This window comes from Pelodiscus sinensis, chromosome 4 (assembly GCF_049634645.1).
Source record: "Pelodiscus sinensis isolate JC-2024 chromosome 4, ASM4963464v1, whole genome shotgun sequence".
In the NCBI taxonomy this organism is placed as follows: Eukaryota; Metazoa; Chordata; order Testudines; family Trionychidae; genus Pelodiscus; species Pelodiscus sinensis.
In genome coordinates this window covers 24,654,502-24,679,432 of record NC_134714.1, presented here as the reverse complement: position 1 = coordinate 24,679,432, position 24,931 = coordinate 24,654,502, and the positions used below count along the sequence as shown (strand labels likewise).

General features: G+C 46.7%; 1 protein-coding gene across 2 annotated transcripts; it reads left to right on the top strand.

The window, feature by feature from the left end:
• On the top strand, positions 1-23,236 carry LOC142818183 (cholesterol 24-hydroxylase-like). Of its 2 annotated transcripts, XM_075926593.1 has the most exons (15): positions 1-383; positions 2,757-2,834; positions 4,218-4,299; positions 5,030-5,103; positions 6,802-6,888; positions 7,904-8,042; positions 9,680-9,790; positions 11,055-11,205; positions 11,575-11,640; positions 12,590-12,662; positions 13,846-13,930; positions 15,079-15,189; positions 15,468-15,556; positions 16,105-16,171; positions 20,654-23,236. In XM_075926593.1, the coding sequence occupies exons 1-15, from the start codon at positions 256-258 to the stop codon at positions 20,813-20,815; spliced, it is 1,503 nt and encodes a 500-aa protein (XP_075782708.1). In that variant the 5' UTR covers positions 1-255; the 3' UTR covers positions 20,816-23,236. The 2 variants fall into 2 exon arrangements, with proteins under 2 accessions (XP_075782708.1, XP_075782709.1); XM_075926594.1 differs by lacking the exon at positions 2,757-2,834.
• Positions 23,237-24,931: the final 1,695 nt, after the last annotated feature.

Here is a 24,931-nt window from a genome sequence, read left to right as displayed (position 1 = left end):
TGCCCTTGCCCTTGCCCTGCGCGGACCGCTCCCCGCGCGCCCGCTGCTGAGACGAGCAGCGAGCCCCAGGCACCCTCCCCCGCGCGCGGCCAGGCTGCTCCACGCTCCCCAGCCCGGGAGGCAGGGCGGCCGCGGGCCGGGGCTGGGTAAGCTCCGCCTTGCGGGGCTTGCTGCCTTCCCCCGGCCAGCCGGAAACCGCCCGGCCCAGCCGAGCCAAGAGGCCAGAGGGGGCTGCCCAGCGAGCCGGCCCCGGCTATGGAGGGGCTGGGGGCCCTGCTGCTCCTCCTGCTCTCGCTCTGCCTCCTGGCCTTCGGCCTTTACTGCTGCTACGTGGCAGCCACCCACGCCAAGTACGATCACATCCCCGGCGCCCCGAGAGAGAGGTAAGGGGGGGCAGCCTGCCCCGCGGGGGAGGGGAGGGATCTTGCTGTTTCGGGCATCTCAGTCGCTCCGCACATACAGCCCCAGCCGCCTTTGCCTGGTCCCCTGGGGAGCGGGTCCTCCCTTCGCACCTGCCTGGTGCCAGGAACCCTGCTCTCCTGCTAATGTCACAACCGTTTGGCCTAGTGAAGAAATAGGAGGAGGGGCTGCTGTGGGACCTGTAGGGATGTAAGTTCTGTCATGTTTAACCACTTAAATGAGCTTAGGCAGGGCTGCTCTGCCCCTTACCAGTTAACCGTAACTGGTGGGCATCACCCAGCAAGGGTGACTCTTGCCGGTTAACCATTCACATCCCTAGATGGGAACACTGAGATCTTAAGACGTTAAGTAAATGACTTGACCAAGGTCATAATCAATGGAAGAGCTGCCTGGCAGTAGATGTAGGTCTCTTGGGGTATGTCTACACTACCTTCTTAGTTCGAACTAGGAGGGTAATGTAGGCATACCGCACTTGCAAATGAAGCCCGGGATTTGAATTTCCTGGGCTTCATTTGCATAAACTGGGCGCTGCCATTTTTCAATTCCTGCTCGTTCGAAACCTGTGCCGCGCGGCTACACGCGGTATGAACTAGGTAGTTCGGACTAGGCTTCCTAGTCCGAACTACCGTTACTCCTCGTGGAATGAGGAGTAATGGTAGTTCGGACTAGGAAGCCTAGTCCGAACTACCTAGTTGGTGCTGCGTGTAGTCGCGCGGCACGAGGTTCGAACGAGCAGGGATTTAAAAATGGCGGCGCCCAGTTTATGCAAATGAAGCCCGGGAAATTCAAATCCCGGGCTTCATTTGCAAGTGCGGTATGCCTACATTACCCTGCTAGTTCGAACTAGCGGGGTAGTGTAGACATACCCTTGGTTTCCACCATCAGCCTATTCTTATTCCTCTGTGTACCAGAAACATTCTTACCATTGTCCTAAACATCAAACACTAGCAAAGGGAACACTTTGGGTATGCAACTTCTGGCTCCTTGTTCTTATCTCAGGGCTACTGTGCCAGTTATGTTTTAAGATCTATTTTCATCAATACGCTGCCTTTAAACTGACCCTGATTGACAACAAATTTGCCCTCTCCGATGCCTTTGGCCATATCAGAAATATTTGGATCATAGCAGATGATAATAGTTTCACCTGTTACAGCATTTTCCTTCATTACTGTGCAGGTTCTGGTTTGGCAAAAAAACAAAACAAAACCCCAAACCAACAATAACAACAACAAAAAACAAAAACAGAAAAAACCCAACAAGTATCAACAGATATGAACAATAGTAAAAAGGCCTGTAACTCCAAAATGACATTGCTATCACAAGGAGAAACAAACCATGTAGTGGTATTGAGGTTGTTTATTTAACCTTACCTTTGGGACTATGTACAGTAGTAAATTGGGCATGTACTAGCATGTGAGCAGAGGCAGTAATAGCATTCTGTTGCATAAGCAGGCATGCAAGGATATCAAGTTTGGTTGTGTAACTACAATTATGATCATGTCTGCCCTTTCAGAATCTACAAATTAATATTAGGGGTAGGCCAGTTATAATCCTGCTTGTAGTTAGATCAAAATGGCATTCTGCTGAATAGGCCATGAAGGCAGTGCTTGCATTAGGGGTTTGTGCCATTTTTCTCACTTGTATGGCTTACATCTTTGCTTATCCCGTCAAAGGTTTATTTCACATACAAAAAATAAAGGAAAACATGGAAAAATAGATGTCTTTCCAAACTGACATTCTTTTGGATAAGTGTCTCATGCTAGTACATACCTTTCCTTATCTTGGTATCATTATTGTGGACAGTAGGTGTTAGCCAGTTTAATGAGTATTCTATTTCCCTTGTAGGGATGTTAAAATGTTTTTATTATCGTAAAATTGTAACTGCTGAAAGTTTCAGCAGTAACATGTGGCGGGGCAGTCGGTTCTCCAGAGCCACTGCCTGTGGGGAGCCAGCTTTTAAACCAGCTCCCTGCAGCTCCCCGCGTGCACCAGCTCCCACCTGACACAGAGGCAACAATGTGGGGGCGGGGGCAGGCTGCCCTGCTGGAGCTGATATGCGTGGGGAGCCAGATTAGGAGACAGCTGCCTGCACGCATTGGCTCGTGCCTTCCTCCAGTGCTGCTGCCTCTCACACAGAGGCGGCAGGGTGGAGTTGAGGGGTTGTGTGTAACCGTGCACCTAAATCAATGAACCCAGGCTCATCAGTTAACTGTATAAATGGTTACACTTCCACATCCCTCTCACCTTGTAGCCCTTTGATCTGAATCATTGTTCATGTGATTAAAAATAAGCCATTATTAAGAGCCTACTCCTACTGAAAGTTTTGTTTTCTTCAGCTTTATACTGGGACATCTGCCAATCATCTGGCGACTATTCAAAAGAAATGAATTGATTCATGATCTCTTCATACAATGGTAAAATGTTATCTCTCAATAACTCTTTTATTTTATTGGACTGCCCAACCACTCAGCATTATGCAGGAGGTAGGGACATGCTTGCATCATTAATCTTCATCATAAATTGGGAAACCAAGGCAAAAAGAGATTAAGCGATTTTCCCAGAGTCACTCAATAGGTCTTGACAGAGTCAAGAACAGAACAAAGGTCTTGCTGTAAATGCTTTACATTAGGGATGTTAACTAATGTATATTTGTGTAACGGTGTAACCGCTGCATTTTTTTAGTGGTTACACGTTTATACATGGGGGTGGGGAGAGAGGCAGGAGCTTTTAAGATGGCTCCTCGTGAGCACTGGCTCCCTCCTGCCCCCTCCTGCTGCCTCTGATAAAGAAGCAGCAGTGTGTTGAGCACGCAGCTCCGCGAGAGGTGATATGTGCAGGGAGCCAGCTTGGAAGCCGGCTTCCCATGTGTACCCGCTCCCTCCTGCCCTCCTCACTACTTGCGCTGCCGCCTCTCCATCAGAGGCAGCAGTGCAGGGCGGAGGGAGAGGGCAGGTGTCTCCATGGGAGCCGGTGCTCATGGGGAGCCAGCTTTTAAACCCCCCAAGCACTGACTCCTGCCTAGCCCCCTGCAGTGCTGACTCCTCTCCCCTCCTCCCCCCATGCTGCCTAGGCTTATCAGTTAATTGTGTGAATGACTGACTGCACACTAACATGCCTACTTTACGTAGGTGTGATAGTAGCAGTGCTCATTATTCCCTGTTGTGTTCCTTTGAGAGTAGGGACGTTACATTTAGATTAATTGAGAAATCAAATAGTTGATGTGATTTCCATCCACTATTCGATTAGTCTATAAGGGTGTCTCCGCTCACACCGCTTCTGCTGCGATTCTGCTTTTGAAATCTACAAGAGCCCCACTGCAATTCTGCTTTTGAAATGTACATTTCAAAAGGAAGCCCCGCAGGGAGCGTAGAACCACCCCAGCTCTCCCACTGGCCCTGCGCTCCCTGCAGCACATGAACCTTTGAAATGTACATTTCAAAAGCAGACACAGCAGAAGCTGCGCGAGCGGAGACCGTTTCCCACTGTGCCTCTACCTCCCCACCTCCCCGCAGAGACAGTGCTGAGGGGAATTGTTTTTTAAGCCAGCTCCCCCCAGCATGGACTCCTGCTTCCCCCACGTTTCTGCCTCCTTCTGATAGAGGCAACAAGAGGGGCAAAGCGACTAGTCTCATCACTAGTTGACTATCCAATAAGCATAAGCTATCCGATAGTCGATAAGCTTATGCTTATCGGATTGTCAACTAGCCACTTACATCCCTATTTGAGAGTGTTTTCATTTCACACATGATTGATGTATTATTTTGCATTATAATTCTTCTCTGCCCTTTCTCTTATAGGGCAGAGGAGTATGGCCCCATTGTGCGTATTAATGCTTTCCACAGAGTCTCGCTTTTGATTCTGAGTCCTGAAGGAGTAAAGGTACTGTGTGAATCATCCTCTCCATCTATGCTGCTGTCTCTCCTTCTCCAAAATGAATGGGTTTTGGGCAGTGTTTGAGGTATAAGATTAGGGAGCCAGGATGCCAGGATTCTGTACCATTTGACTTATACCATAGCTTTAATTTAAATCAATTGTGACATCTTTTTTCCAAAGTGGCAAATGCCCACAGAAGCTACGGTCAATGAAAGCTGCAGTCAATGAAAGCTGCAAGTGTTCAGCACTTTCAGAAATTAGTCCAATAACTGCTGGGTGCCTCAGTTTCCCCTTCTGAATCACAGTAATAACAGTGAAACAAAAGACAGGACTATGCAGCGCTTCAAAATGCTGCATAGTCCTGTCTTTTTTTTTTTTTTTTTTCCAGCAAGACCAGACTAACACGGCTACATTTCTATTAGTAATAATAATAGTGGTGTTAGATTTGTGCAACTTTTGTAAAGTACTTTCAGATCCTTGGAGGAAAGGTGTTCTGGACCACAAAGAATTCTTAAGTTCTGAAAGTGTACAGATGAGGGAGCCAAGTGATCTACAGTCATTCTAGGTGGCAGACAAGTGAGTTCCTAACAGCTTGTGGGCAAGTTTATATGATTTCTGGAGCCTTTATCTGAGGACTTTTAATAACATAAAGAAAGTATTGAATGTTTCAGTGACTTTTTACAGTCTGGGAAATTAATTGCACTGTACATTTCCTGATTGGGGGATTTGTTTTTAGGAGTTCCTGACAATGCCACAGTACCCGAAGGATCGAAAAACATATAGCAGTCTCTATACCATATTTGGCACGAGGTAGGCCAGCTCTGAAAACAATATGTGATAAAACTAAATTAGAAATGAATAAAAGGGGAGGAAAGGAATAAATTTGCTTTGATCTGTTCTAAATTTGACTTTAAATTGGCTTCCATGGCTCAACTCCAATCACAATTGGACATATGGCCCCCGTTACATTAGGTACCCATTATATTGATGAAACTCACATAGAAACAAGTACCTTCCTAGTGCAGAAGTGGGGAACCTACAGCTTGTGGGTCAGATCCAGCCCATGGCTTGCCTTGATCTGGATTGTAAGACTCAGGACTCTTCCCCACCCCATCGTGGGGAGCCAGCATTGGCTCTCGAGCCACGTGGCAGTGCTGTGACTGGAGAACGGGCCCTGATTTCCTGCTGCATGGGGGAAAGGGGAACCCCAAACCTCATGGGACCGATCAAGGCAAGAAAGCAAGCCATGGGCTGGATCTGACCCGCAGGCTCTGTGTCAGAGAGGTACCTCAATCCCCTACCCCCTCTCGCCCTCCCCTCCCTTCTAGACCTTGCACCTCCAGTCCACACCTGTACCCTCCCCTTCTTCCAAACCCCATCCCCCACATCCCCAGCCCACTCTTGCACCCTCCCTCCCTCGCTGACCCGGCCTCCCACTCTCAGCCTGCTCCTGCACTCTCTCTCCCACCAAGACCCTACACCCTCACCCCAACTTGCTGCTGTACCCTACCTCCTGCTCAGACCCTGCACTCCTACCCCCAGCCTGCTCCCTGGCAGCCTCCTCCAGCATACTGAATCCCCCATCTTTTACCCCACTCCAGAGACTAGGGGGGCTCGACAAAATCTACTAACCCCAGGCCGTTGGAAGAATTAATCTGGCCCTAGGCCACACACTGAACCTTGAGGGGAATTAGGAGAGTGGTTGTTTTTTTTTTTTTTTTTTTTTTTTTGCTGCTCCTCAGTTGGGGGCCACCTCTGTGAGGTTTTTTCCCTTTCTCACTTTGGGGGTCAGATCAAGGAGGGTTGTGCTTTTTAGTTTGTTTTGCTTCTCAATTGTATGTGCCCCCCAATTGATTAGGTCTGTGGCCCCCGACCCAAAAAAGGTTCTCCCGCCTGCGAGTGGAACAATAGAAAGTATGCATGGCAATTCTTTATCTTTCATATCCCTCCCCCATGGGGATGCACCTAGCCTCAGAACAATTTGGCTTCTGTAAGCTGAACCCAAAGCAGATAAAGTTTGCAAAAGACTATTTAAAAAAAATCAGTCAATCACTAGTTGCCCTTTATATTATTGAATTGTTCCCATTTTGCATAGGGCCATTCAGCTGCTGTTTTAATCATAGAGGGGGGGATTGTCCTGCCCTATATGATCTACTGAAACATATAATGTGTTACTTCAGATGATTATTTCCTGGGTGGCATTGTCTAGAAGCTGCCAATCATGGATCAAGGCCAAGTTGTGCTAGCTACTGTACAAATACAGATGTCTTTGAAAGTCGCTTCCTCCTCCAGTGGGATGAGTGAAACAATGTTCTTTGACTAAGTTGATGATTCCTCAGAAAAGAACATATTTTATAATACTGCCATATTATAAAGCCTCACAGGCTAATGAGAGTTCGGGCAGATAGAGAAAGGCTGCTATACATCTAGCTTTAAAGAATTGAAAACTTCATAGCAAATCCCTCAGCAGAAACGTTTTCTTTTCCTTAATCCTCATCTTTTTGTTAGATTTCTAGGGAATGGCTTAGTAACTGATCTTAACCATGATCACTGGCACAAGCAACGGAGAATTATGGATCCAGCTTTCAGCCGAATGTAAGGCAAATCTCTGTATGAGATTAGATCCCTATTGTTTCCAGAGAGTTATTAAAATGTTTCAAATTCCCCTCTCCCCCTCTCCGCCACACACTTACTCTAAATTTAGAAGTAGGCTGAGGTCATTGAGTGTATAATTCTCATTTTATCCAAAGTGTAATGCATTTTCTCATGGCAATCATAATTGATCAAATTGCATAGGCAGCAAATAGTGATGAATTAGGTTCTCCCACTTACATCTGTGTAAATTCAATGGTAATAGTTGCAGCAGCAGTTTTTACAGAGTTCACTATGCAGACTGCTAGCGATTGCACTGTTTGAAATCTGAGCACCACTCAAGTATCTAAAAAACAACATCAAATAACACTTGTCTCATTAGCTTCCAGCCTGTCAGAGAAACATCTTTTTTAGTCCATAGGTTTTTTGTTTAGTTTTGCATGTGCATGAGGGAAAGCTAAGTCTATGTTTCATTTCATGTCTGATCCAGTGAGAGTCTTTCCAATTGACCTCAGTGGACTTTGAATCCAACCATTTGCTCTGAAAGTGATTTGTTTGATGGTTATTATTCTCTCTAACAGGATTTGAAGTCCACAGAGGTAGGGCAAAGAGAATTTTGCCAATTCTCTCATGCTTATATAGCCACTGTTTTCTTTAATTTGGAAAAAATCTTAGAATCATAGAATAATAGGACTGGAAGGGACCTCGAGAGGTCATCGAGTCCAGCCCCCCGCCCTCAAGGCAGGACCAAGCTCTGTCTACACCATCCCTGACAGATGTCTATCTAACCTGTTCTTAAATATCTCCAGAGAGGGAGATTCCACCACCTCTCTTGGCAATTTATTCCAATATTTGACCACCCTGACAGTTAGGAATTTTTTCATATGCAAAATGTATGCAGGTAGTTTAAAATATAATTTGAAAATGGTTATTCTCTAAATTTTCCTTTGTAAAGTAAGTGAAAATGTTATTCTCAGAACAAAGATTCTCCATCGATAATATTTTTTCAATTGTCCAGCTACCTGATTGGTTTGATGGAAACCTTTAATGAAAAAGCAGAGGAGCTGATGGAAAAGCTAGAGGAAAAAGCAGATGGAGAAACTGAATTGGACGTAATGAGCATGATGAGCCGAGTGACTCTGGATGTTATTGCGAAGGTACAAATGATCTGACTTCCTTTTTTCACTGCGTGTGACAGAGAATACTTGAAGTGCAGATTCCAAGATACACGAGACCAAAATCAGGGGAGTGTAGCTATGAAATAGAAATCTTTCCCCTGAATGCCAGTCTAATTTCGGGGGAGAGACTACTACCCATACAAAGGAAAAGTCGAATCATGTTCCATAATTAGACCCACTGAAGTCAATGGGAAGTAAGGTAACTACTACAGAATTTGGGATATAAGTGACTAATCAACTATCTGATAAGCAAATGCTTATTGGTTAGTCGACTTGACTAGTCACTTCCTGCCCTCTGCTGCCGCTATCAGAGAGAGGCAGCAAGGAGAAGAGGCAGTAGCCAGCAAAGCCAGTTGCCCCAGCACCATCTCTGCAGGGGACAAGGGAGGCAGAGACACAGCGGGAAATGGTGCAAGCAATGACTGCTTCAGTCCCCGATTGTGCCTGTTCCCACTGAGAGCTACCTGAGGGGCTCTTGTATATTTCAAAAGCAGAAGTGCCGCAGGAAGCAGGGGGCAAGCAGGGACTCATACAGTCCTTCACTTACCCCATACTTTCTGCGGCATCCCCCCTTGCTGCCTCTATGAGAAGCAGCAAGGAAGGGGGACAGGAGCCTGTATCTGGGGAGAGCTAGCTTAAAAGCTGTTTTTCCCCCAGTACCTTCTCTGGGATGCCACCTGCTTCCCCTGCCTCCGCCCACTTCCTCTGCAGGAAGCTGGCCCCCCCTGCAAACAGTAGCTGCTACCACCAAGCAACCCTTGTTTGTGGCAGCCACTGCCATCAACAGAGACTGGTGCTGGACCAGTCTCTGTTCTCAGTGGCAAAGCCTGTCCACTACGAATGGGGCGCTAAACTCAGCATGAGCCGGGGTCAAGCAGTCCCGCTCGCACTTATTGCTGCACCTCTAGATTTTAAATGTTGTAAGGGCCCAGAAGCTCTTATTACATTTAAAATGCAGAGCCGCAGCGCAGGTGTCTCCGGAACCAGCACAAGCCAGTACTGGTCAGTTAGCTGCTGGAGCTACCTCCACTGCGGCTCTGCAGAGGTGCTTATCAACTAGCCGTATAGTCAATACAAATTGTACCGACTATACGATTAGCCAGATAATCACATTTTATCATCCTTACATGGAATAAGTTTCCACTCAGCCTGTCCAAGGGCAGCAGAATCTGGTGTGCAGTAAGGAATGGAAGGTAGAATTTTCATAAGTGTTTTAAATCCCACTTTAGAAGCCCCTACATTACCTGTGCACTTTTTGAATATAGAATTTTGGCGTATTTTGAAAATGTTGCTCATGGGCTGTTACACTCAGGCTGTGTGGACAGTGAAGGAGGTGTGATTTTTAACTCATATAGGCATATATCCCTCTGGGGATTTAAAGAAGATAGTGTGACATAGAGGGGTGTCTCTGAATCACGCTTTCTCACAGGGGCTGGTTCTGGGTTTTACATACCATCCTTTGCTCAGGGCTGTGCCTCCAGGCAGGATCTAATCCTAAAGTACCAGCAAGATATAGGGACAGGGTATGGGTCTATTCATGTGTTTTTTAATTACAGATGCAATAAGCAGAAGGATTTAATCAGCAGATAGCTGCCTCTTGCTCTCAATATCCTCAGGTGGCCTTTGGTGTGGAATTAAACGCACTGCACAATGACCAGACACCTTTCCCACATGCAGTGACCATGGTCATGAAAGGAATGAGGGAGATACGTGTCCCACTTGTGAAGGTCTGTAGGCATCTCACTTCAGTTTGTGTTCTCTTTATGGTGAAGCTATAATCACTGCGTGTTTACTGGTGAGCATAGGTGGCTGGGGTTATGTGTTTGGGCCCATTTGTAATAGAAAAAGGATCAACAGATTGAGATGGTTCCTGTGTCACTTTCCTTTCCTCTCTGAAAGAAAATTTCACTAGCACTTTAAGAAACTCACGCACTGAATACAATATTTTATTATTCTCCCCTCCCCCCCATTCTCTGAATAGAAGCATAAATGTGTCTGAAAAAAGGACCATTGTCTTACTAGAACTGTTTAGAAAATAGGGGGTTTTTTTCTTTGAAAAAAAATTCATATATCAAAACTTTTCAACTGAAAACTGAACTAGTTGAATTTGAAAATAGGGTTGCCAGGTGTCCGGTATTGACCCGGACAGTTCGGTATTTTCGGCTCCCGTCCGGTAAAAAAAATCCAGAAAATACTGGACACTTAAAATGTCCAGTCATTTTTGAGTTTTTCCCTGCCAAGGGGCGAAAATACCAGACTGTCCAGATCAATACCGGACACCTGGCAACCCTACACACAATCGGGCCCAGACCTCCGCTGCTTACCTGGTTCTGCAGGGGAGCTGTCTGGCCGGGAGCAGGGAAGGAGGCAAGATGGCCGTCAGCAGCCTGTTAGGAGAGGCAGAGCCCAGCCCCTCGTTTTCTTAAAGGAGCCATGCTGTTTTTTTTACATTTTTAAATTTTTTTTGCTTAATAACTTTACTCCTCCCCCTTTTTTTCAACAAATTTTTTTCCCGCTTTTTGTGGGGGGTTGTTCGGTACTTTTGGTTAAAGCATCTGTCAACCCTATTTGAAAATGCTGCCACAGTGCATCATGGAAGCTGAAGTTCAGATGCCTTATGCTTCCATTTTTCTCTATAGGTCAGATTCCCTGGTTAGAATACATCTCCTGTGATGCACCTTGGACTATCCTGTTGGAGAGGGTGCATTTTGATGCTTCCTGGAAGTTCTTGGCAATGGTGCATGAGGCAGCTGAACTGAATTACAGTTACAGCAGCATATCCAAATTGAAATAGTTTGTTTTTCAAGTATTTGGTCTTTCAATGAAAAACATCACAATTTTCCATGGGAGAGCAAATATTTTTAACAAAAAAAAACATCATTAACTTTTAATCAAACCCTATTAAAAACAGTTTTGACAAGTCCTAGTCTCCACACCTCTTTGGTTTATGCTGTAAAGCTAGTAAAATGACCAAGTAAATTTTATATTCAGTACATGCCAAGAAAACAAAAATTGATAAAGGAGATCCGGGAAAGTGTGAGACTGCTGCGCCGTGCAGGAAAGGAATGCATTGAGCAGAGGCGAGAGGCCATGCAGAATGGGGAGGATGCTCCACAAGATATTCTGACTCAAATCCTGAAAGGTAGGAGATTCAACATTCACTGATTTCAGTATTCTGTAATTGTTTGGCAGGGCTAAACACTGGATCCAAATACACCCAAAATGTGGGGTTTCACTTCTTGATCTGAACTTTGAGGCTCAATCTTCTCTCTAACATGTTCAGACAGTGCTTGAAGATCCTTATAGGAGTTTGTTTACAAGTGGGAATTTGTCCAGGAGATTTGCTCCTTTCTGAGTTTAACATAATCCTCTTTGTTCATTTGAGATCAGAACTTGGGGAGTTCAAGTGATGACCTGAGCTCTTCCTGCTAGCCCCCTCGCTTTTCATATTCCCAAAATGTGATTAAAAGAGCAAAGTGAACTTTTATAACTATTTTGTTTCCTATCGCAGGAGCTCAGGAAGAGACTAGAGATGATGAAAATATTCTGGATAACTTTGTCACTTTCTTCGTTGCTGGTTTGTAGTTACTTTATTCTCTGACACATCATGTAGAAAGCTATTGAAAAGAATACATATTCTCAGAGTGGTCTACAATTAGAGTTACTAAAGGCTTGATTCTCTCTTTCACTTAGGTGTAGACTCTGGGGTAACTCTATTGTAAGTTATAGTGGTATAATACCAATTTGGGTGAGATCGGGAGTGCTAACCTCAGGCCTCCCCTGCTGTGCCTTGTAGAGGTGCAGGTAGGTGACTCTGTGGTCTGTCCCCGTACCCTCTGAGTGCTGACTGTGGGGCAGCACCTACAGGTGGGCCACACATCCACTAGCAACACCATGCACAGGGAGCCACTTTCAGGGAACCGCCCAAGGTGAGCACCGCTTAGATCTGGCACCCTCCCGTGCCCAACCCCCCTGTCCCAAGCACCCTCCTTCACCCAAACTCCATCCTACGACCAGGTACACTATATAAGAATTGTCAGCTGCACTATATAAGAATTGTATGCACAACATAAAAATGGTCACTAAAGAAAAATTGCAGTATATCAACTGTGCTGTGTAAACATGTGTTAAGCGTTTACTATATGATAAAAGGTTTAGAAAACCTGACCTACAGTTTTAAAAAAATGAGTGTGTTTATTCTTGAGAAGAAAAAACTGAGGGAGGGACCTGATAATCTTCAGGAATGTTAAGGGCTGCTGTGAAGAAGATTGGATCAGCTGTTCTACCTATTCACTAAAAGTAGGACAAGAAATAATTTGTCTGATCTGCAGCTTAATATGCTTGTTGAGAGTCTCATATGCATATCTCAACATTTGTATGGATTCCTTTGTTTGGTGCCAAGCACAACCTTAAAGTAATTTTTTAAGAGGCCTCGATCTGACCTCTGGTTTTCTGGTCAGTTGTATTGCTGCACTTGATTATGTATAGAATAGTAATTTGTTTGAACAAATTCTCAATATTTTTAGGTCATGAAACAACTTCTAATCAATTATCATTTACAATAATGGAACTGGGGCGGCAACCTGAAATAGTAGAAAGGTATGTATAGTACATGCTTAGTTTGCAAGGTCAGCCGCTCACATTTCAGGGTGTGCATGTTGTCCCCCATCCAGCCTTTATTCATAACTAATAGATTTACCTGGCATTGCTCTTAACCTGGGGTGAGAGGAACTTAAATTTCTTACAGGTACTGTTCTATTACAACCTGCCCCCATTTGTGGAGAGGCTAAGGGTCGGAGTGGGAGGGAGATGTTTGGCCATACAACAGTACCTATAAGAAATTTAAGGATGGGGTAGACTGCAGGGGTCTCAGGGAAGCGGGTTCGGGTGTGTGGGTTGTGCAGGAGTTATGGCTGGAGATGGGAATGCATGAGTCAGGGCTGGATGTATGAGGGGCTCAGCACATGGGGTGGAGGGTGGGGGTCCAGGAATCAAGGTTGGAGTGTATGAGGGGCTCAAGGCACAGGGTATGAGGCCGAGGCTCAGGGCAGACAGTCGGGATGTGGGAAGTGTAGGAGTTAGAGCTGGGGAAGGGTATTCAAGAGTCAAGGTTGGGGTTTATGAGGAGGGGGCTCAGGACAGGGGGTTTGGGTGTAGAGGGTGCAGGAGTTAGAGCTTGGGGATGGGGTTGCAGGAGTCAAGATTGGGGAGTATGAGGAGATGGCTCAAGGCAGAGGATTGGATGAGTGCGGAGGGGGCAAGGGTGACATCTTGGGCAAGGGGGCTGCAGCTGCACTTACCCTGGTCACTGAGTGTTTCTTTTTTCTTTTTGCTGACTAGGGAGTGAAAGCAAAGTTTACAACGTGTGTGCCTTCCTCCTCTGCTCTCCCCTAGGTGGCCAGGAACGAGAGCAGGCTGTAAACTTTGCCTTGCTCTCTAATCAGCAAAAAGAAAAAACAAAACTCTCAGCGACCGGGCTAAGTGCAGTTATTTAAGTGATTTATTTAGAAGCCTTTGTACAAAGCAGGTTTTATCTACAGATGAAATGTATGCCATCGGATTGCATTGTACTTGATACATATTACTGTGGCCCTGATCCTGGAGTATGTGCTCAGGCAATCAGCCTTTGGAATCGGTAGACATTTAATATGAAGGATAATTAGGCTCAATATATGAACAATTAAAAAAAACACAAAAAACAAAAACAAAAAATACCCTGTTCTTCTGGCCTAGCAAGAAATGTGTGTTGATAACTACAGCCTATCCTTCATTACACCTCTAGACTTCATGCTGAAGTGGATGAGGTTATTGGAGCCAAGAGGGACATTGACTATGAAGATCTTGGGAAGCTTGAGTACTTGTCCCAGGTACAGTAGAAGAACAAGGCCACAGGGACTTATAATAATAATGGAGATTGCCTATCTCCTAGAACTAGAAGGGACTTTGCAATGTCATTGAGTCCAGTCCCCTGCCTTCATAGCAGGACCAAGTACCATCCCTGATGAATTTTTTGCCCCAAATCCCTAAATGGCCTCTGCAAGGATTGAACTCATAACCCTGGGTTTAGCAGGCCAAGGTTCAAACCACTGAGCTATCCCTCCCCCTTTGTTTTGCAGCACTTTTGCCTTATCACAGCATGGCCATTAGGGGCTCTGAACAAGCTTAATAGTACACAGGCAAAAGCAACAATTCATTCTGATAGTATTTGTCCTCTGATAAATAATCGGGTATTTTGAGCATGGGGGCGATAGCATAATTTGGACAAAAAAGATGTTCTTGAGTTTTCATTCTGAAATTGCACAAAAATTCTTGCCCGTTTAATTTAATTATCACACCACAGAACTAGGTTTCTCATTCACAATATGTTTCAGGTGACTCTCTGCCCTTATTTTGACAACATGGATTTATAGCCCAAAGAGTCTGACTTGAGGTGACTGACCAGGTTTTAGACACTGAGCTCCTACTTGATTGATCATACACAGCTCTTTTTAGCACTGTAGCATGAACTCCCAGGAGCGGCATGAGGCCGGCTGTGGCAGCTGGTGCCCCAGGTGGAAGGCGCGATCGGCGCCCCCGCCTACACGGCTGTCAATGGCTCCTCATAAGGAGTAAGAGAAGCCAATGGGAGTGTTTGCACTCATTGGCCTCCTGTCTTGTGGACAGTGTGAAACTCAGTTTAAGATAAATTTACTTCAGCTCCATAATTAAAATAGCTGAACTTGCGTGTCTTAATTCGACCTTCTGCTGTAGTGTAGACCAGGCCTTAGTCTTGCTGCTTTTGGTTGTTGGGTTTTTTTTTCAATTATTATTTTCATAGTGGTCTCCTTACATGCAAGACACTAACAAGGGCAGAAGGATCTGTGTTTAGTTATCCTGTTTCCTTAGCCATCAACTTCTCTAACTTTACCCTCCTGATTAGTTACCTGATTGGAAAGTTTATGGGGGAAGAATTGATGACATATCCCTTTCTCCCATGTTGTAATAATTAACTCTTTGTTACTCTGTACTGACACAGGTTCTCAAAGAATCCCTCCGATTATACCCTCCAGTTCCAGGGACTGTACGTTGGACAGGAAAGGAAAATGTCATTGAAGGTGTCAGAATTCCAGCAAACACTACTCTAATTGTGAGTTTGGTGACTGCATCCAAAACCCAGGAGGTTGTACGTCCACGCCCACAATGGAGTCAGACACTGCAGAGACAGAATTCTCTGCTGGCATAGATCATTGACTTTGGGAGAGTTATGGCAAAGTGTGAATGGGGCTAGTGTGTGGTAGTCCAGCAGGGGTGGTGCAAAGTGTTTGAGTAGAGACAAATCAGAACTTTTTTTGTACCCATGAGCCATCATAGAGGCTATAGCAGTGTGCATCTCATAAGTAATGTAAACACACATTTTATTGGCAGTTCAGCACGTATATCATGGGAAGGCTGGAAAAGTTTTTCAAGGATCCGCTGACTTTTAATCCGGACCGATTTAGAAAAGATACACCAAAGTGAGTATATTTTACTACCATGTTACCAGAACTTACTGAGTAACTATTATGAAAAGAGCTTTAACAGGAAATATATGAGATTATTATTGTAGTATTTTGCTCAGATATGAACCCAAGTGTTGTTGTTTATAATAATTTTGTGTTATATATAGCAGGTTTTTATCTGCAGATCTCAAAGCACTTTACAAAAGAAGTTATTATTGTTATTATTATTTATTATTCTTATTACGAACATTTAGACTGAAGAGGCACCCAAAAGCTAAATCTGAATGGGGTCCATTTCATTGGCACTGTCCAAATATATAATAAATGACAGCTCCTGCCCCCAGGAGTTGACAGTATCATTTCCCCCATACAACAGGTGGGGAAATGGGAACAAAGATAGACATTCTGCTATTAAGTTAAGAAGATGGTCCTTTAAAGAGATGTAAAGAAATTATTCCTAAGCAATTGAAATGACAGTTTTGATGACATGTTTGCCTTATAAGCCAGCTTCTCTCATCCCAGTGCAGCCATCAATATAAATGTTGTAATTTTTTTCTTTATAGGCCATATTTTACCTATTTTCCATTTTCTTTGGGACCTCGTTCCTGTATTGGACAGATATTTGCACAGGTAGGCATGCCGCTGAAGTTTTGGTGTATCCCACCTTTTTAATAGATTTCAAGGCCAGAAGGCACCAGTATCATCATCTAGTCTGACCTGTGGTATAACACAGACCGTAGAACTTCCCCCGAAATAGTTCCTAGCACAGGTCTGTTAGAAAACGTTCCAGTCTTCATTTAAGAACTGTCAGTGATAGAGAATCCACCACGGCCCCTGGTAACTTGTTCCAGTGGTTAATCACATTGTCCATTACAGATTTCTGTCTTATTTCCAATCTAAATTTGTCTAGCTTCAACTTCCAGCTATTGGATTGTGTCAAAATGTTTGCTCCTGGTACAGTCAGATCACCTGTTAAACTTCTCTTCGTTAAGCTGAACACCTTTTAACTGTTGCTTCATTGGTAAATGCTGTGCCGTGTTGCTGAAGCAATGGTCCCCAACGCAGTGCCCACGGGCGCCATGGTGCCCGCCGGGCCATTTCTGTCTCCCACTGAGTGATCGGGGCTGGCCCCGAGCGCGCAGCGTATGGGCAGCACCGGCCCGGGCGCGTGGCACACGGGCGGCACTGGCCCCGGGCAAGCAGCACATGGAAGGTGGTGGCCCTGCCCCCGGGCACGCAACACATGGGCTGTTCCGGCCTCGGGCGCACGGCGTATGGGCAGCCCCACCCTTGGCCATGCAGCACAGGAGCGGCGGTGGCCCCAGGAATGCAGCACATGTGTGGCCCCGCCCCGGGTGCCTGGCAGCCCCAAAAGGTTGGGGACCACTGCAGTAGGCATTCCGAGGCTCAGAGGCCTAGAGCAGCGTTTCCCAAACTATGGGCTGCGGCCCGGTACTGGGCCGTGGGGAAAAAATACCGGGCCTCAGCATGGCTGGTGGCTGCCAGCAGGGCCGGCCTTAGGCCGATTCGGACCCCGCACCCCTGAACCCGGAAGTGCCGGCGAGTTACAGAGCCGGGGGCCCTGCTCCACCAGTATGTGGAGCTGGGTCTCTCCCCCGGCTCTGCCTGGAGCGGGTCCGGACCCAGGCCCCGCCCTCTCCGCATGTCCTCCCACCCCGCCCCCAGAGCGTCCCCGCTGTGCGCCGCTCCTCCTCACTGCCTGCTGCTGCCCATGTGCGGCGTTGCACGTGGGCGGGGAGGATGCCCGGGCGTAACGTGATGTCACGGCCCGGGATTGTAAAACTCTTCAGAGGCACGTGGCGGGGCCACGCTGCCTCTGGGACCAGCCTCCGGGGCCTGAGCACGTCCTCCAGCCCCTCAATGTGGAAGGCAGAAGGTAGGGAATGGGCTTGGGTGGCAAGGCGGCAGCGGCGGAGGGGAAGGCACCAAGGGACAGGGGTGCAGGAGAAAGAGACAAATGCAAGGGGGCCAAGTGCAGACAATGAGGAAAAGGGCAGGAGGGGAGGTGTCAGTGGGAGGGGGGACAGGGTGATGCTGGGAGAGGAGAGGAGAGGGGAAGGACATTGGGGGCTGGAGGAGGAGGTGCTGGGAGAAGGCTTGAAAGAAGTGGTGGGCATGAGGAAGGCCAGGATGGAGCAAGTCATGTGTAAGGGCACAGAGGGGCAGGAGGGGGTGGGGCAGAGAGTGCTGAGGGGGTGGGTATTAGGGAAAAAGAGGTCAAAGGGGGCAGGGGCAGTAAGGAAAGGGGGAGACACCAGGAGGGTGCAGGGTAAGGGAAGGTGCAGGTGCCAGGGGATTCTGGGGTGAGGAGGAGGGGAGAGCTGGCCACTGGAAGCAGCACTGGACCGGGGAATTGGGGCAGGCTGGGGAGACTGGGAGGCCGGTGGAAGCACTGGACCGGGGAATTGGAGGCTGGCTGGGGAAGATTGGGGGGGGAGAGAAGTGGCTGCCGGAATGAGGGCTGGACATGGGCAGCGGGGCGTGCCTGGGCTGGACACGGGGCGCGCCTGGGCTGCCTCGCTGCCCGAGCCCCCCCGCGGCTTTGCAAAGCTGCGGGGGAGGAGGGCGGGGGAGAGCAGCAAGGCAGCCCAGGCGCGCCTGGGCTGCTCCGCTGCCGGCTTCCCCGAGGCTTTGCAAAGCCGCGCGGGAAGCCGGCAGCGGGACAGCCCAGACGCCCCGCGGCTGTCCCGGTGCTGGCGTCCTCAGAGGCTTTGCTCCCCATCTCCCTGGTCTGCTGGTCTCCAGCAGACCAGGGAGACTGGGAGCAAAGCCGCGGAGGACCCAGGCGGCGGGACCGCGGTGCGTCTCGGTCCGCCGCCCGTGTCTTCCTGGTCTGCTGGGGTTGGGGGGGCGCAGCTAGTATGCCCCCCTTCCCCCAGCAGACGAGGCTTTTCTCCGGACGCCTGTGGCAGAGCAGCTGGGGTGCTGCCAGTTGGTCCCGCAGCGCCGCTCTGGGCGCTACTGGTCCAACCCAGCAGCACCCCAGCTGCTCTGGTCCTGATTCAGCCGCTGCTGGTCAGTTTCAGCAGCGGCTGAATCAGGACGCCTGGGGCAGAGCAGATGGGGTGCTGCTGGGTTGGTCCAGTAGTGCCGAGGAGCGGCGCTACTGGAGCAACCCAGCTGCACCCCAGCTGCTCTGCCCCAGGCGTCCTGATTTAGTCGCTGCTGAAACTGACCAGCGCTGACTACAGGAAGCCCGAGGCAGAGTTGCTCTGCCCCGGGCTTCCTGGAATCAGCTGCTGATCAGTTTCAGCAGCAGCTGACTTGGGGACGCTTGGGGTTCTTAAATTGATTCTGTATGTAAGTCAGAACTGGTGGTCAGTTTCAGCAGCGGCTGAATCTGGACGCCAGTTCCGCCTTACGTACAGATTCAACTTAAGAACAAACCTACAGTCCCTATCTTGTACGTAACCCGGGGACTGCCTGTAAAATGTTTGGGAAACCCTGGTCTAACCAGCTTTCTGTCTGTCTTACAGTCCGTTTATCCAATCCATATTCCTTAACTTGCTGGCAAGAATATTGTGGGTGACCATATCAAAAGGTTTGCTAAAGCTGGCACTGGGGGTTTGGGGAGGACCAGAAACAACTTATTTGAATATTCATCATTTGATTACTGAATATGCAAATATGCAAATGAACATTACCGGTCCTCCAAAAGTTCGTAAATGGATTTACTGGTCCCCGTGTCAAAAAGTTTGGGAATCCCTGGCCTAGAGACAAAACTACTGACCTGGCCTCTTCCCCTTAGAAGTGGGATGCCCGGATCTGTCCTCATGCATGTTTGTGAAAACTGCCTTGCTGTTGCCTGCTTTATAGTTCTTGTGTGGAATCTTCTGTTTCTCCAGTCTCCCATGCTGCTAATCCAACACACTTCAGGAGCACTAACTCAACTTTAAATCTCTCTGGGGGGTAGCTGTGTTAGTCCATAACTAAAAAAACGTTAAAAACAACAATAGTCCTGTAGCACCTTAGAGACTAACAAAAAATATGTAGATAGTATCATGAGCTTTCATGGAGGGGAAAAAAACCTGTTAACTATAGTATCCATGCTAAATGAGGCTAATAGAGTATTCTGTAAGTACCCGATGGGTGTTAAATGTAACAACCCATCCAGTTCATGTCCTTGTTCAAGCCGTGTAAACTGATTAACTTTATAAATTTTACATCCCTAATGGGCAGGGCTCAAAAAATAATACGATCTACTCACCTGTGGCGAGTAGATTGTAACCCGGAAGAGCCGGGTTTGAGCGATCTGCGCATGCGCAGATCACCGGACAGCGCAGCTGGCGAGTGGGGCTCGCCGCGGTTCGGCTAATGGGTATGTACCCTAACCCATAAGCTACTGAAGGCATAGAGGCCAATGAGTCTGGGGGCCCTATGGGAACTACTACTACTACTACTATTACCGCAGATGGAATGATCAAGCCATCACAGACTTAAGTGGTGGGGAGAGCACAGGCCAGAACAGACTTGCACAGGGAGGGTGGGGAAGGGCTTGCCTGGTGAGAACCAGTGTTGCCTCTAATTTTTCCTACCCTGAGCAGAATGAATATTTTCATGTCCACCAGTGTGGATCACCTTCATATTGGTGCATATAACAAAATTTATGTGGTAGGGTTGGGGTCAAAGGGTTCTGAGTGTGGGAGGAGGCACACGGCTGAGGCAGAGGGTTGGGGTGGAGGAATCTGAGACTCCAGGATGGAGCTGGCCTTGAGGGGAGGGGAAGCTTGGAGTCAGGCAGTGGGACCTTCACTCTGAGTTTATGCTTGGGGCTCATCTAAATGCTGTTATACCTGCACTGCCTTAAAGTGGTTTGATCAATAACCTTTTCTCCAAGTCAGACCTGGAACTTAAACCAACGGACGTAGCTTTGTGCCTCTCGTGTGTGTCCAGTTCATGAAACCTGCATGTGACTGAAGGACGCCCCTCACAGGGGCAGCTCTCTCCCTTACAGAGTTACAGTAATACCGTAGTCTGTGTCCTTTTCAAGCTCCGTACTTTACAGAGTTGCCCAGTGTCTTAAATTTAAATCGTTCCTGCCAAAGCCTCATTTACATCTGCTGATTTAAAGTTTTCTTTTCTCCCTAACAGATGGAGGCTAAAGTGGTGATGGCAAAACTGCTTCAGAGGTTTGAATTTCAGCTGGTGCCAGGACAGAGCTTTGAAATTGCAGATACGGGAACCTTTAGGCCAAAAGATGGTGTCACGTGCAGATTGAAGCCACGAAACATTACAAAAGGGTCCCAAATATAATGGGATTAGGGAAGGGTGGAGTCAGTGATAATTGTGGTAGAGTTTCCTCCCAGATTTTAGAGATTTTTATAGTCACTTCTGCGGGGTGCTATATAGAAAATGTTGTCAGCTCACCCCATAATTACTGAGGAGAAATTTGGGAGTTTCAGTTTGGATGTTTATTTGAATCTTGAAGCTTAGCAAAAAGCAGACTTGATCAGGTCCTGCTTGTTTCTCATCAGACTTAGAAAAGCCATAAGAATATCATCTCTTACTCTGCCACTTGTGACAATGCCTAAATCCTAGTCCAGATTTTCCACTGAGTTTAATGGAACCAAGATTTTGGCATATGTTCCTAGGCATATCTGCATGTAAATAGTCAAACAAACAATGGATAGATTTGTACAGCAGTTTTGGTGTGAGGTTGGGGGGTGAAAGTTTGGGTTCATTTCTATTACATCCAAATTGCTTTCCCCGTCCATGCTCTAAACTGCAGTAATGCATGTTATTCTTGCAGTGAATATGATTCAATATATGAAATCTAATGCAGGAGACGGGACTAGAGGCTACTACTATTGTCTGTCCTACAGCTGTGCAAATACTGATTTGCTGTTAATTCCAAATTATATAAAAAATTGTTTTGGAATGAGCAAAAATGATTTTTTTTAAATTGGCATCTCAAAAAATAAAAAAATTATTGAACAAAATATTTTGATTTCAAGCGTTTTTAATGTTTGTAATTGTTTGGGTTTTAATAAATTTAAGGGAAATTTCTAAATGAAAAGTTATTTTGAACCAAAAATTGACATGTTTGGTTTTCAAAATTTCAATGAAACATTTCTGTTTTTTGTGAACTTTCTTTTTAGTTGTTTTCAGTTGAAGTAATGTAACAAAACCTCCATGAAATTCTAAAACATTTCTATATTGGTAAGTTGGCATTTTTGCCAAAAAAATTTCCCTTAGCTCCTGTCTTGTCTGACTCTCTCACTTTCATACTGTGCTTCTTTCCAATCCCAGTGCATGTTGCTGAGTTAACACACCGTCCTATGTCTTAGCTGTGCATTACCCTATACTAGTTCTACAGCTGAAGTTAGCTGGATGCTTCATGCCTCAAAAAGTACTCAACTGGACTGGCTTCCGAATGGCCTGTCTCTATTGAGCGAAGAACTACCTGGGCAAGTGCTATTGTTTAGAAATAGACAATAATTAATAGATGATGAACATGGATGAAAGGGAGTTTCGGACAACTGGAGCTGAACTCTGTTTCTTATCACTTCCAGTTAACACGAGCAGAAGACAAGATGTGATATGATATTCCTGTAAGGCCAGATTGTCATGCCCTTACAGAGAGTTCCAATTGACTTCAGTGATACTACTCATGGTGGGCGAAGTACTATTTGTCTTAAATTAGGGCATGATAATCTGGCCTATCACATTGATGCATTATCCCTTCAGTAATGTCCTAAGATACGTATGCTGTCAGGTATAAGGACCTGCATTTGCTCAGTTTCCTGCCAGCCTAGTGAACACAGCTGGGCAGCATCAGCTAGACCATCTGACGGCTCACCCCATCTGGTTGGCTAAGGAAGCTAGCAGGCTTGTTCTTAAGCCAAACAGCAGCCATTCACTGGCTCCTCTGTGCACATGCTTGTGCTCAGCTTACTCTAACCCCTGCTTCCTTTCTGTGCTCAGCTTGCTCCAAGTCCTGCCTCTGCATTGCTGCTCCTTGTTCCAGCTGTGCTCCCACCTTGCCTTACTCCAGGTCACCCAGTTCTGGTCTTTGGCTCGTATTGTTGATTTCTGACTTTGGCTTGGGCACCTGGTCTCTGACTCTAGTCCTGACCCTTGTAGTTAGATGAGGCGTGAAATATAAGCCTAAATATCACAGGCCTGGTGTGAGACCTGAGGACGAGGCAACAATGGTCAAAACTTTGCTAATATAAAGCAAAGATAAACTATGAGCAAGAGGCAGGCTCCTGCTCAAAGAATCTGGTGTGAATGGGGTTGATGACATAAAAAACTAATTGGTACTAGGCACAAGCTGGAAGCACATTCCACAGGGATGGTAACAGGACACCTCGTGAAGAAACACTTTGGTACCAACATACTCCCCACCACTAACAAGCATAACAACCTAGGCCCAGGACAGAGTCTAAAATGACCATGATAAATAGTGTTGTTTTGGGCGAACCACCGTGTACAAGACAATGGGTCACCGTCATATGACAGTAGTGATTTGTAACTTCTTCATATCTTCTTTGCATGAAAAAAAATCTTAGCTGGGCTGTCATTGTCCAACTGAGACAGCAATGACGAATTCCTGTCACCGACTGAACTGTATCCATTGTCACAGGCACACATTCTTAGTATCCTCTAGAATCTAACAGGTAGTGTCACTGTACTTTGTTTACAATAAAGCTGGCCTGGTGCCTTTGATCTTTATGTGATTTTGTGGTCTTTGGGGACTCTCTTGGAGTCTGTGGTATGGGCTGTCTGTGCAGAGCCAGTACCACATACAGAGGGGAGAACGCATGCAGCTGGATGGAGCAAAATACCTGTCAGGAAACCATACTAGCGACTTCTGACCCATAACCTTCGACTTCAGTTCCTGGCTGTTGACACCTGCTGCGACCACTAGGTGTGACTGCCCATATCCTGATCTTCTGACACAAATACATTACATAAATGTGCATGTACAGTTGTTGTACCAAATAAAAGCAAGCAGGATCTTATGAGGGGGATAAGGCAAAAAGCCACATTTATTGTAAAGATAATAAAAAAATAAAGAAAAGATAGAAGCAAACAACGTTGTTTAACTACTTAACCCTTATACATATAAACATTCATTCATCCATTCATTCAGGTTCTGTGTATTTGTTATACTTACCAGCCTGGAAGTTGCTTGTGACAGAATACTGGCCAGGTATTCTGTACACAAGTGATGGTAGTGGGGAGCGAAGTCCTGATCAGATGCGCATCTGAAGCTCCTGGTAGGCTGGCAGCAGAACCTTGGACTCTGATTCCATAGTTTTTTAGTCCAGTTCTTATAGGAATTTCTTCCTATACCAGTCTATGGAAATTGCTGCATCATGGTGATGTCTCCAGGGTGGCTGCCAGGTGCTCGTCAGTGATCTCATAGGGTGGACCTCCAGTACTTGGTTTTCTCCACTTGACACCTTTTGGTTGCACTGGCACCTGACACCTTCTTCAGCCCTTTGTTGCTGTATTCTCAGGCTGGCACCTCTCAGAACCATTCATTCATCGTCCAAGCACTCTCTCATACATTCATACAGTATTTTGTATAATAAAAGTTGTAGTGGTCTGGGCAACTTTGGGATGCCTTGAGTTAGGCTCTTGACTGCCACTGACTTGTCTAGGGTTGAGGCAAGGTGTTGAAGTAACATTTTGTTGGACCCACTTCTGTTAGTAAGAATGGGTAAATTCCCATTAATCAGTTAACCAGTTAATGTTAGGTCACACTGGGGCTGCCGCCGACTTTCAGCCCCCTCTGGAGCAGCCCTTGTCCCCAGCAGGCTGAACTCCCCATGGAGAAAGGCTGCTCTGGACATTGGCCCCCGGGTTTCCCAAAGACAAGAGCAACCCCTGTGTGCAGCAGGCCCTGTGCAAGGCTGAAACAGCCCTCTGCCTGCCGCAGTTGGAGAGATGCTCCAGCCCACTCCAATTACCAGTCAATTGGAACCGATAAGCATCCATTCAGAGGATTAAGGAAGTTGTCCCATGAAATTGTGGAATAGTTCTGGATGACTCCCTGGCCCTGAGTCAAATGTGGCTGCATCTATACTGCAAAATAATAGGTCTTGGATCCTGGATCTCATCTTGAATTGAGGTTGGACACCTAGTGTTGCAGTGTCATGGTACCCTAGGTCTGGGTTAATGCCAATGCAGTATAGTTGCACAGGGAGAGTCCTATGGGGCTCGAACTCATCCCTATTGGTGGAGGGGTAGAGTTCTTAGATGGGTCACATGACACACTGTGCTTCCAGTGCGTGGCAATTAGTCTATGACACGGCTACTGAACATGCAGCCCGCAGGCCACATGCAGCCCACAGCCTGTTTGTTTGTGGCCTGCGATGCAGTTTGGGATTATGCGGGGCTCAACACATGGCCCTCAGGTGG